Source organism: Melopsittacus undulatus, chromosome 3, assembly GCF_012275295.1.
Source record: "Melopsittacus undulatus isolate bMelUnd1 chromosome 3, bMelUnd1.mat.Z, whole genome shotgun sequence".
NCBI classification, from domain to species: Eukaryota; Metazoa; Chordata; class Aves; order Psittaciformes; family Psittaculidae; genus Melopsittacus; species Melopsittacus undulatus.
This window is the reverse complement of record NC_047529.1, coordinates 38,279,793-38,293,670: the sequence shown is the minus strand read 5'-3', so window position 1 is coordinate 38,293,670 and position 13,878 is coordinate 38,279,793. Positions and strand designations below refer to the sequence as shown.

Genomic DNA, 13,878 nt, shown 5'->3' with positions numbered 1-13,878 from the left:
CTGTGTACATGAACTGTGTCAGGATGATACTGCTGATTCTGCATTTCCAAGTATACACTCCCTTTCCGACCAACCCTAGGAATATAAATGACAGTATGTTTGTTCTTTTGCTTCATACAATTTGGTCAGGAGCTCAAAAATAGCTAAACCTTGTTGATTCTAGCAATGCTTCTAAACAACTTATTATTATTTTCTTGTTGTAGATTATAACACGAGTGAGCAAAAACAAGCATGTAAGAAACATGAACTTTATGTGAGTTTCCGAGACTTAGGATGGCAGGTATGCTTATAAATGTTGTTTCCTATTAATTTGAATTGGGACAATCTATTTTACAGTCCTCTGCTATTTACAATCTGGGTTTTTTCATAATAACTGGTATTTCTGTGATGAAAGACAAATTCTTTAAATGCATTTTGCAGTGAATTCCTATCACTATCTCTTTGTCCTTTTTAGCTGCTCTTCTTTCAAATATTTTGCATACATTAATGGCTTTATGACCTGGATTCATTCACATAAACATACTCTGAACTATTACTTAAGATATTAATAGATCTGCAGTAAATAAAAGCAAAATCCATACACTGAGCAATGGAACTTTTGAAGTTTGCACTTGAATTTTCCTTGGTTCAGTTCTGTCTACTGCAGGTCAGTGAAATTTCACTGGGCTAGAGTCTGTAGGGAACTAGAAATTGGTTACTGTTCAGTGGTCTTTGTAACACCATAGATAAGTTCATATAATTTCTGGGAAAAACTCTTTCTGCCATACAGTAACAAAAAAAACCCCCAACAAACAAACAGTAGTTGTAGCAAAAGGTCCTAAAGATAGAGGCAGGGCATTATGAGAAAATAGAGATCAATCTAGGGTTTTTTTCCAGAAAGCAAGGATCTCTCTATAAAGAAAGAACAGGAAGGCCAACAGCAACTTATAACCTAGACATATTGCATATGCAGGTAAGAACTCAGAGACGGCTGTCTGTGCATTTCATATTTCTCTGAATACTTTAAAACAATTCTCGAGGAACAGGACAAGTCCACTGTCTCCCTAGTGACAGATCATCTCTTCCACATCTAGCTCAGATTCTCATACGCTCTCGTTACTTTTCCTGATATTTTGTAGTATATTTACCCTCACAGCAGCCTGAAGAAGTAGGCAGAGACTGTTTTGCCAAGACTGCAGAGCATAATCACCCTGTTCACACCCACAGAGCAGACTTGTGCTGTTGACTTGAACTTGGGCTACAGAACAAGTGGGGCACTCTCCCTCTGTAGATCACAGATTTTACAGGTATCAAGTTTGTTAATTTTCTGAAATAGTAAATTTTGACATGCCCCAAGATGTGCAAAGCTCTCAGATCAGTCACTCAAGGTGGCCATAGAAAAAAGAAAAACTTGCCCCCACCCCAAAAGAAAAAAGACAACTTGAAGATTTCAAAGTTTCTGTTGGTAAGTCAAAGCTACACTGTACAGTAGTTGATCAGTGAAACTCAGGGTGAAATGAGATTAAAATTAAAAGAAAAAAACCCCAAGAAGTAGGTACTTGATCCAATCTGTCTTTCCCACAGCACCTACATTACCTTTTCCTAGTAGAGGAGGAATTCAGCAAACCGAACACATAGCGTTCATCAACGTTTTAAAATATTTTCCTATGCTGTGTTGCTAGAAATACTCAAAATGCATGATTCAGTGACATTCCAATGAGTAATCTCTAAGAACCCTCAGTCTCATGCAATAGAATAGTTAATGGCATTGAGAATGCTGAAGAAAAAAGATGCACTGTAATTACTTTTGTTGCATCAAGAAGTGCTTAAGATTTTTAGTCTGGGAAGAAAAGTATCCTAACAAACATATTTGGACCTTTAATTTTCCTTATAGCCTCATTAGTTGGTACTCAATACAGGTTTCTAACTTCAATTTAATTTTCATCTGATTTTTGCATGAACAAAGCAAATACCTCTCTCCCCTTTTTAAAAAATGTAAGCTCACATGCCACAGTCTGAAGCTCATTTTGTCCTTGGATAAGTCTTAGTTTGATATGGAGTGTTGGGTGACATGGTTTAGTGTGCAGTGCCCCTGCCCATGGCAGGGGGGTTGTAACTAGATGATCTTAAGGTCCTTTCCAACCCTAACTATTCTTCAATATGATTCTATGTAGTTTTAAATCTTTGAGTGAGAAAAAAAAGTGTGTTTATTTGTTTTCATTTTAGGATTGGATTATTGCACCAGAGGGTTATGCTGCATTTTACTGTGATGGAGAGTGCTCTTTCCCCCTCAACGCTCACATGAATGCAACAAACCACGCCATTGTTCAGACTCTGGTATGCCTCTGCATATGTTGTAGTTGCCTGTTTTGCAGTTTTAAGTGTCTTGGCACAGGGGCTGTCTCTTCCTTTCTGTTTACTACTATTGGATTTTGATTATTTCTGGGTAAATGATAATCCATTTCAGAGATGTGCTATGATGATTATGCTGGAGAGAAGACAAGCTGTGAGAGTGGCCTGTGTGGTAGGTTTCCCTTCCTTTTCAAATGTAATAACACATGAGAAGAATGTGTCATATTACTGGAGAATTGTGTAGACATGAATCAAAGAGGCCCCCTAGTCCCACTTCCAAGAGTTTATTGTAGTTTATTAAAGCTCCATGTTAACATCTACATGTTGTACCTTCCAGAAATATTGACATTTGGCCACTATGTGGACCTTTGTTGTCAGCTGTTGGCAGAGATACTCATACTGTAACTTCATGTGAAGCTTTGTAAGCAGATGCATTTGCATGTAAGAAATTGTGTTCAGTCATGCCTGGCTAACAAATACAATTTATAAATAAGTGTGTCTGGATCTGTTGTTCTGCCCGGTACATGTAAAAGGGGGTTTGTAGCCAGCTTTCTGCCTCTGCTGGTTCTTAGGTTAGTCCTGTGCATCAGTTGGAGCAGCCAAAAACATGATCTTAGTTGAAGCAGCCCTCTATCCCTCCTCTACCCCAGCAGCATTCAGGTACAAAAATCAAGACCTTTAGACTATGGCTGAATGTAATTTTGTGAGTCTGATGTCTGGTCATGATTTTTCAGCTATGCCATCTGAAGAACTGACCCTGAACAGCATCAGTATTAGTAGAATGATTAAGAAGCAGAGGAATGAGAGATACTACACAAAGAGGGAGTGGGAGTACAAAATCAGAACAGGAAAGGGTTGCCATCCTTAATTAGTTTCTGGAAAGGTCAAGACACTAGATTGTAATTAGAGAAACATGGGTTTAAGGCTCCCTCTGTTTTAAAATGATGATAGGAAAGTATTTTGACCATCAGACTGTGCTGGTGATTCTGTCCCTGGATGTTGATCTTTTTCTTTTGATTTTGACATAAAAAATCTGGTCTGAAAAACTTTTCCTCCTTTAGAAATGGGTGCAGCTACTACCTTCCACCACCTAAAAAGAACTCCACACCAAAAACAACCCCAGAAACAAACAAAGTTCAATCACTTTCTGATAGAAAAAAGAAAAAAAAATACCTGCTTGTGAAAATTGCCAGTTGTGTCTTCATGAGAGGGACATTTTTAAAACTTAAGCTGAGAACTTTTTCCTTTCCATTCACCTTTCCATTTATGCACCTTCTCCAAGTCCAGCTACCAATGCAAAATTATTCCTGTATACCAGAATTGGAGTTAGAAAGATTTACAAAAAGAAGGGAAAATGTCAGAGGCTGGAAATAAATAGAAGTGTGGAAAGGGGTTCAGGTGAAAGGGAACAGCGAATTCCAGCTGGCAAGGCATATAACAATGAGCTTAGGAGACAAGAAAAGCATGTATACAGTTCTGAATTGAAAAGAAATAAGGCAGTAAAGCAATAGTTTAGAATAATGCAAAAAAAATTGCCCATAAAGTTGCCAATATTAGTGAGATACCCACATTAGAGTTCTCTCCTGCAGTTATGGGCTGTTGAGTAAGAAGTGGCCCAGTGCTACTTTTTCTTGTGTCTGTGCTTTCCAAAAATGGGTAATTTCCAATTGTTAAGAAATTTGTGCAGTTTGTCCTATTTTTTAAATTGGATACTTAAATCTCTCCCCTTTTTATGGCCTTTTTGGAATTGTGTCTCCCTCTGCATGTACTGTACATGCATTCAGTTTTGCAGCCAAAAAATCATGAGGCTAATTAAATTTTAGCTGCACATAAATTAGATGAGATAACAGTAGTTGAATGCTTTTCTGGTTTAAATTATACAAAATTCAGATTTACACAAGGTGTGCACATGGGGATGGCTTGGGAAACAATTATTCACACACCCCACCCTAATCCAAATGTAATCATCTCCCAGCCATACTGATTACACCATTCTGAAAAAGCCCACTCTTTGGTTTGGGAAGTGATTGTTCCTTGGTACCTTTCCAAACTTTACTGACCTTTTTTTTTTTCTTTTGTAACAAGAATAAGAGAAATGTTGGGCCAGTACCTCTCTCTCCCTCTCCTTTTTCTGAGACTGAAGTTTAACAGAGAGACTATACAGATACATATAAATACAAGGGAGACTGCATTTAATTGCATTAGTGTTGACCCCCTAGTCATGTGAGCCAGTGGATTAACAGGTTGACTTGCACTGACTTCCAGGCTCACTCTTAAAAAGGCTGTGAGCATTGCTGTTATGTGGGGGTAGCAGAGCAATGGGGCTTCCAGCTGGGGAGGCAGTGGCTGGTGGGTCATGGCAGGGCAAGCATCTGCCTAGGCAAGGCACAATCATTCTCTTCTCCAGTGCTTTGCTATTCATTTAGTAAACTGTTTTTAAATGTATGTCTAAACCATTACTGAACTGCTACTTCAGGATTTATTATTGCTCATTTCAAAAGACCTTCTCATGGTAACAGTTATGTAAAAATTGTTTCCTGATAGACTATTCTCTGTTGTCTGGCAAGGGCTCTGGGCTTATATCACTGCAAGACAGATGGCTCTAACAGATTTACAGAGACTTAACATACAAATGAAACCTATTACTGCTGAAGTCTTCATCCATGCCTTAATGATCTCTTGCTCTCTTTATTACAACCCCCTTTTTTCTGGCCTCCCCAGTTTCCATGTCTTCAGCATGTGTAGAATATTACATCCTACTTTCAAGTACGAAGAGCTTGTATTTCCCCCTTTTTCAGATATTTCCACTAGATCTAGTTTGTTCTGGGATGCTTTTCAAAATTGTTTTGCTTCTCTTTAACCTTTCATTGATATATTTTAGCCTAGTGAGCATAAGCTTCTCTGCTTCAGCCTTTTCCTTAAACCTTCTGTCCAGCTGGTACCTACCTTAAGGATTGAAATTGACTTCAGTTGAAGTAGAATTGGATCCACCGATATCTAGATAAGACCTTAAAATGCACTCATGCTCTCTAAGAAGCCACATTTTACCATTTCATAGGCTGAAAACAGTTTAATTATGAGCCCTTGCTTGCAGAATCTTTGCTGTCTGCAGCAGACTTTCCTCCAGGCTGAGACCCTGACACAGGAAAGCATTTTAGCATGTGTTGGGGTCCTGGTAAGACCTGGGACTTGAGCCTGTGCTTCGTGTTAAGCACTGTCCTCAGTAGAGATGGCACTGACAGTATGTTTAAATATTTTCCTGAGCAGCTGCCTAACTCCACCTCTTTCCTAAATTTCATCTGAAAACCAGCTTTCTGTGTTGGCCGCTCTTCTACATTAATCTCTCCATCTGCTAGTATTGTATAACTTTGCCCACACAATTGAAATCAGCAATGCTCTGGAGGTAAGCTGTGCCTTAAAGTTGCTAATGAAGGAAAATCTGTGACCACAACACACTCTGAAATGCAAAGACATGTTTTGCACTGATGTTGTTCTTGTACCTCTCTGTTTATTAACTATGTATTTATCTGTCTTTCAGGTTCACTTGATGTTTCCTGATCACGTACCAAAGCCATGCTGTGCACCAACAAAACTGAATGCAATCTCTGTGCTCTACTTTGATGACAGTTCCAATGTTATTTTAAAAAAATACAGGAATATGGTGGTGCGTTCATGTGGCTGCCACTAGAATAAGAAATAATCTAAAGCAGAGGGTTTTATTCAGAATTGTAATAAAGTCAAGATATGAGTCTTGTGGATGAAAAGGCAGCCCTAAATTTATTCCATTTCATGTCATCTCTCATTTAAATGTACAGTATAATGTATATAGTAGCTTTTATTTATTTAAAAGTATATAGTTTCTTTTGTATGAGCAAAATTTCAGAACCATTTATTTTATGGGTCACCTCACTACGCAGTAGAACTTCACAAACTAATTTTTCAGTTGACCATACTGGAATCTATTGAATTCCATTTCAATATTTTAAAGTGAAAACTTTGCATAGATTATATACTTTTTTTTTTTTTTTAAAGCTAGAATCTCCAAACTTCTGTAACTGCTTCATGTTGTTAAAGGAACTAAGATACATTTGGTCATATTTTGCCAATGAACACTGTGGCAGGGTATTTATTTGGAAAAAGGCACACGAAGAAACCCCAAACTAAACAAAGCTGCTTGGCTAAACATATTTTTTTCTTTGAGAAGTTCTGCTCCATTAGAAAAAGTAAAATATTGAACAGTGCTTAAGTAATTAAATAGATAGGAAATAGAAGTGAAAAGATTGCACATAATTGTTATAACTATTTTCTTTAACAAGATGACTGTAACTGGAGGAGTATGTTACTTCTTGGCTTATGAACTGCAGAGTTTGCAAACTGCTCAAAGCTTCAGGAATTCTGTGGAGACAGAGTCTCAACTCCATCTATGACTTTCCAAGTTAACACTAAAAATTGAACTACAACATTCTTACCTCAAATCATATCAGTCTATTATATAGTAAACCGTTCTGGAAAATACTTTTATAATAACAGCACAAGGTAAAAACAAACAAAAAAGAAACACATAAGCCTTCACATTATATACAAAAGTTACAATATATACCTAATATACAGAAGACAAGGCATGGAAGGTTTTACTTCATTTCAATCAACTTTTGGATGTGTTTTCTGAGTATGCAAGAGAAGGTACAGGGGATGCAGCAGTTGTCACCTCTTTAATCAAATATCTTGTCACTGAGGGAGGCCATTTTCAGGCAAAGATGCAAAACTTCAAAATGAGCTTCTGGGTAGTTTGCAGCTTTCTTTCTGATTCATCTGCTTTTCTTTCAGGTGGAGATTGGCTTAAATCATGACACTTAAGATATCTCTCCTTTTTTGTATCATTAAGTATTATAACTTTGATAATTCTTAAATCCATACAAGTAATTTTTAAGCTCCCTAAATTTTTGGCTCCATATGAAATCCTGAGGTTGTGAATTGCACAACTAATTACAAATTATCATTTCCATCAGCACTACCCATATGCTTATTTTTAATTAACCACGTTTAATATCTTTGGACACAGCTTTGTTTTAGTGTTATGAAAATGAGAAAATAGAAACTCTGCTTTCTCTTATTACATGACTAATTATAATATGTTTTTGTTATAAATTGCCTTGATTAAAAATGCTGCATTTTAAGAGTTCTCAGAGAGCTGGTAAAAATTAATAGGACATATAAATTTATTCTTAGACAGTTTATTCATATAAACTCTGACTTCTCTGGTTATTTAAAGCATATTTCAGAAAACTCATTACAGACTGATAATATCAGCATGTGCGTGTGACTGTGTGTATGCATGTGAATGTGCAACTGCCTTTATTTGCAGAAACTAATTTATTTTATCTTGCTATTGAAGTAATACATGAATATCTTTTATGCATACACTCAGTTTCAAAAAATTAACAGTTGTGATTTCAGTCTTCAGAGTGCTTTTGCCTCAACACAACAGCTCCATTTTACACTTCCATTTCTATTTTATACTGACATTACCTAGATATCTACATTTAGTTGCAGTTCATGCACAAGGATGTATCACAAAATACAATATCTTCAGCTGAATTACCATTTTGAAACTGTAAAATTACTGGGTTGTCTTCAAAAAATTTCCTGGTTTCTGTACAAATTGGGTAGGTGGGTATGCTTTTTGAACTCATTTTTTTCTAGATGGAATTTGATGGAGATTACATTTTGGGTACATTAAGTAATATATTTTTAAATAATGGTGTACCATTTTGAGAATAAAAAACTGAAGATTATTGTTCTATTATTCTTTAAAATATGCTGTTGGAATATATTTCTATATTTTGAGACCTAATAAACCTGTAATACTATTTTGTTCTGCTGTGATTTTGCATCTGAAACATGACAGAATGACACTGACATCATATATTCTTTTAAAAGTAGAAGAAAGAGACAACCAATAGCTGTGGATGGATTTTGTTACAGTTCACTTTTTAGTACAGCTATTTTGCAAACTTTTTTTACTTCTTAAACTTAAACTTCATCTACATTATTAATAAAAATCTTATCTTCAAATGATACCTCCAAATGTTAATACTCCAAATATACCAGAAAGAATAAATAACTTTTAAAAATCTCCATAAATTCCTAGCTGGTCATTTCTCTGTTTGAAAGAAAGGATAGAGGCACTACACCTTCTGCATGCTCTGGATAAGTGTATACATATGTGATTTTATATAGACCTTTCCAGGTAAGCTCTTCTCTAGTAGTACCTAACACAGTACTTCTTATTTTTTTACTTACTTTTATTGAATATCTGTTATTTTATTTATATATTTATGCATAATATATGCACACAAATATGTAATAAAATGTATATGTAATTATATTACAGATATACCCATAACTTTAGCTATGTATTACAGATATGAAGACTATTCCATATCATTTAGGACACAACAGCTTTCATTTTTTTAAGTTGTTTAAGCTTTCTGCATCTTTAACAACTGGAAAGAGTCTAAAGGGCTGAAAACCAGAAAAATAGAAGCTGCATAAGGAATTAATGTCACTCTGTGAGTCAGAGATTCTCAAGCTTTAACTTATTCATAACATTAACACCATTGTTGCACATTCTGGGACCAAAATCACATGTTTACAGGATTTTTCAAGTGGCCACTTCTATGGCTTAGTATTCACACACTGTAAGTCAGAGCTGAGAGATTAATAGTATAGCAGCAGTGATTTCATTTCCCTTTAGAAGAGCATTGTTCTTTGATTGTGATTTTGATGTCCAAGACAAGATGAGCTCTGACTGACTGAAGTGTGAAGCATTTATAAGTTAAGTTCTCTGATGTGCTAAGCTGTGACATATATAAGTCTTCCTTCAGTTAGATCACTTGATGGGCATCTCTCCTTTACCTGGATGCCCATTTCCACAAAGTATTTATAGGGTCAAGTTTTCCAAGTCTGGGCCAAAGATTTCAAATTCATTAATTAGGGAGCATGGTTGCAAGCTGCTTGCTCATAGTAAAAACCGTACTTATTTGGATTGCACTAGCCCTGTTTTTGATATAAGATTGAGCTAAAAACTGAATTCATATAAAGCTGTCTGGCAGCTGACAAGATAGTGATTCACCTGATCACCACAAAACTCAGCTAGAGATATCTTGGGCAGACATTGATGTGGATGTCTTCAAACAAAAAAAGGATGATCATTCCTTGCCCGGCTGTATGTCTACCTTGAAGGGCTGTCCTGACTGACATGTCCTTTACAACTCCAGGACTCTTCCTTCTGCAGTGGCCTGTTCAGGCTTTTAAGTAAATGTGCATTTGTGTTGAGTGAATAAGTAGGTAATATAAATGGAGCCATATGAGGAACTCAGATATTTTCAGAATAGGAAATCAGAAGAAACCAATCCTTTATCACTGCACAGGAGAAAGAATATCTTTGTTTTGCATACACCTGTAGGACTATAGAACAGTATTTAGTCATCGTATTATGAGTCAATTGTCAGACAATTTAGTCCCTCCTTTTAATAAATGACTTCCATGACTTACATCTATACTGTGGTCTCCCAAACATATTTTTTTAGTGATAACACAGAAATTGCTCTTTTGGATTGTCACTCATCTGTTTCTCTCTCGAGGCTACAAAGTGTATTTAGGACAATGGATGTGATATAGATGTTGTCTGGTCGACTTGCTTGGTCTACAGTCAATTACAATTCCTGACATCTTTAAAAAGTTACATTGTTGGAAAGGTTTTACAGGGATGTTTAATTGGGTTGCGAAGCTTTGAGAAATCTTTTGTTATCATGATGGAATGTCAGACACTCAGGTTGCTGACTGTGTGTTTCTTCTGGTTTGTTTTTTTTTGTTATTTTGTTTTTGGTTTTTTTATTTTTATTTTGTCAACACCTCTTCTGAAACAGTTTCATGGTTAAATTGACTTTGCTCAAAGATGGTTAAAACAATGTTTTAGGCACGAGATTCTGGATTGTTCCAATAATAACCAAAGGATTCTAATAACCAGGATTTTAAAATTATATGCTTTACAACCTCCACCATTTTTTTTTTTCTCACACATTCAGCTACACATAAGGGGAATCTGACATGTGGTGCCTGAATGACAAAACAGCCACATGTGTATTATACAGTATTATCTTTTACTATCTCATCTGCAGTCAGAACTTGCTTACTGTGATTTACAGTGTGTTACTGAGTTCTTACTCACATGGCTTGAGCAAGAGCTTGATTAAAAACAAAAGAAAACTAAACTAAAAATCCAACTAAAAGCAGTGTGAGGAGGTTTTCTTGCCATCTTAATTCAAATAACACCAAACATGGAACATGGGGGATCGGGAATCTCCTGTGAATTAAATGGGCCTTTTGTCTTCTGTTTTCCATATTTACAACACGACACAGACTTTTCTCCTGTCTGCTATGTTTCTAGCTAAATACTTTCTGTTCTGTTCCTGCACATTTTGCTTTCTGATAGGTGCAATCTAATATTATTAGTATTGCTTTTGTTGTTGCAGTTGTTGCAATTGTTGCCATTCTTGGTGTTGTTAGTTTTTTTATTGTTATTATTACAGATTTCTTCACTACTTTAGAACATTTTAATGCTTTAAAAAATGTGATATTCATGTTGCTATTTTGCAGAAAAGTGGAAAGTATCAGTGCGTTTAGCAAGGAAAAAAAATAAAATCAGAATTTGCTTCCTTTGAAAAAATTGAATTGATATAGCTAGTAAAAAACTCAGATTCACATGAAAGAAACAGTTTTTAGCGAACTACTGAGGCTAGTTACATTTCATGTTTTGAAATCTATTAATTTAGACCAAATTAAGGTTGCTGATTAGCAGGACCTATATTGCCTAGCTCAGGACATATATCCAAGGACAAGATTTTTATCCCCTGATACATTGGTGTAAATATAAAATCTATCAAAATTAACAGTGCCATCGAAATACTCTTAAACATTATTTCTGATTCTTTCTGTTTATCTGTATTGGTCAGTGAGGTAAGGAGAATGTTATTCATGCCAGGATACAATTAACTGCTTAGTTATCAGATTTCCTCTCCTTATAAACAAGCCCTTCTGCTTTTATTCTTTCCTCTCACCCATCTACAAAAAAGAAAAAAATGGCTGAAGGTCATAACTTCAAGTTCCAGGGAAAGAATTTCATGCTTCAGAATGGAACTGAGTGTGGAAATCCCCAAACTTCATTTAGAAGTTTGAAAAATACCATGCAAACAGATTTTAACATATTTAAGAAGATCATCACTGGTCTGCAGAGCCCACATCAGTGCTGTGGAAGTGGACACAGGGGCAGAGGAGCCCAGGCTGTGCCCATTCCTCCCAGAAGCCCTGTCAGCCTTGCAGGGCTGTGGCCATGGGACACTGACATATCCCAGTAAGGATCCAGTACCCCGGGGCCTGTAAGTTCCATGTCTGTGGCAAGGAGCCTTGAAGCTGCAGGGTTCCCTTTTCTGACACAGTTCAGATACAAGGCCTGTTTGGCAGCTCTGCATTCTTGTATCCATGGCAAGGAGAGAGGAAAGGTGTCTCATGGAATGGTGCATGGTAGGGAGCACTGATAATGCCTGCATTTAATCAGAAAAAAGCTTAAAAGTATGGCCCCATTTCAACAACAGGGAAGTATTAATTGTGAAATTCCCACACTAGCTAAAATTTCTCCTGACATTTCTGAGTGAAGTTTCACTGACATTTTCACAGAGGTTTGCTCATTTTTGGCAGGAAAGAATTTGACCCCTCTCTTCAATCATGTTACACCCCATTTCCACTGACTGTCTCTAAGTTTTTTACCATTCTCTCAGTTTTTCCCATGGTGTAAATACACACTGCAGTAGAAGCAGTAGCATGCCTCTGGATTTCCTCTAGAATAACTAAAGAGCATTGCAAAATGTTTCTTAGAGTGTTTCCCTTTCAATCCTCTGAATCTATCCCCTCAAATGACCTCTACTGTTGAAAAAGCTGCAAGAAATGAGTCAAACAATAATTTTAAGGGCAGGAATCAGGTGACATGCATATATTTTCATTTTTTTAAAATTAGATAGCAAGGTAATGCAGCTACTATATCCCTCTCCTTACAGTCACTAGTTACAAGGCACTGCACTTGTACATGCAAGCACTATGACCCATCAGACTTCTAGGAGAGCTATCTGCTTGAGCTTTTAAGCAATTTTGCGTTAATCAAGCTGTTTCATCTCAAGAATATGATTTTTTTCAACTTTTCAGACTGATTGTTCTACTAGAAGTTTTCTCCATACAGTAACGTCCTTCAGAAAGTTACTGAAGTGTAGCCAGGAATGGCAACCTCTTCCATTACCATACCCAGATCATGACAAGAGCACTGTTACCCAGCTGGATTTTCATTATGTAAATGTAATTCTTTAAATTCTAAATATTAAAAATGACACTATGGTTTTTCTAGCAAGGAACAGAATTCTGTCAGACAGTAAAAATCATCTGTGGTGTTTTCTGTTTAATGATTCCTCCTTTGTCTCTATAATCTAGTTCCTGCTATTGCCCAAAGCCAGCAGAATCCGTCTCACTCATCATATCTATTACTGCAATTAGCTTTCCTGTGGACTACTCTAATGTCATGTGTCTCTAATCACCCATTTACTATGTGGGTAATTGTAATGTTTATTTACATGCAACTAGATGTTTTTGTAGAATCATAGAATCACAGAATACTTTAGGATGGAAGGGACCTTAAAGACCATCTAGTTCCAACCCCCTGCCATGGGAACAGACAGCAGCCACTAGAGCAGGTTGCCCAAAGCCCTGTTCAATCTGACCTTATTGGTAATTATATTCTTGTTTGCCCAGGATCAGCTTTTTCTCATCCACAGTCATACTTTAATGTTTTTGCATTGCAGAAAATTTAGTATTTTGTTTATGAAAAGTCAGGCAACCTCTTTTTTTCTTTCCTTTAGAAAGAAACTAACTTTTTCTTTCCTTTAGAAAGAAAAAAAGAAGTGCTTCTAAGGCTGCTTCTATGTGACACATATGTGACACAGAACAGTAGTTCTGTGAAGATATTTGAGCTAATGTGCTCCAGAGGCAGTGCAATTGTATTACCATGTATTTCCAGGTCATCTGCAATAGCATTGGCAAGTAGTCAGAATCTGTGTGTTGACATGGAAGTACACTATATGGTGTAAAAATATGTGAAAATGATTCTGACCATTAGAGGGTCTTACTAGTGAGCTGGAAAGATCCAAGAGACTTTGCAATGCCTCCTGAATGGCAATTTAAAATGTATGTTTTTCTTTGCACTTCTTTGATGTGAGCAGTGCAAGCAAGTCAAGGTGTAGAATCAAACGGTCTTTCAGTGAGTACATTTCTGTAAGGTATATCCAGTGAAATGCTGAGCATCAACTTGTGTTGAAATTAACCTGAATTTACACTTGGAGTTTACTTTCTCTTGAGCCTGACTTGTGTGCTTTGGTTTCCTGTACAGCTGCTTTAGAAGTTCTGTTATAATAGCACCATCTTCTGACTAATGTCCTTCCAGGA

The 13,878-nt window shown here is 36.5% G+C and overlaps 1 protein-coding gene across 1 annotated transcript in view; it reads left to right on the top strand.

Moving 5' to 3' along the window:
- Window positions 1–8,426, top strand: part of BMP5 (bone morphogenetic protein 5) — a 61,262-nt gene extending 52,836 nt beyond the window's left edge. Inside the window, exons 5-7 of the mRNA XM_005153191.4 lie at window positions 204–280; window positions 2,206–2,316; window positions 5,870–8,426. Coding sequence (XP_005153248.1) covers window positions 204–280; window positions 2,206–2,316; window positions 5,870–6,019 — 338 coding nt within the window. The 3' untranslated portion in view covers window positions 6,020–8,426. The remainder of the gene's footprint in view (window positions 1–203; window positions 281–2,205; window positions 2,317–5,869) is intronic.
- Window positions 8,427–13,878: the final 5,452 nt, after the last annotated feature.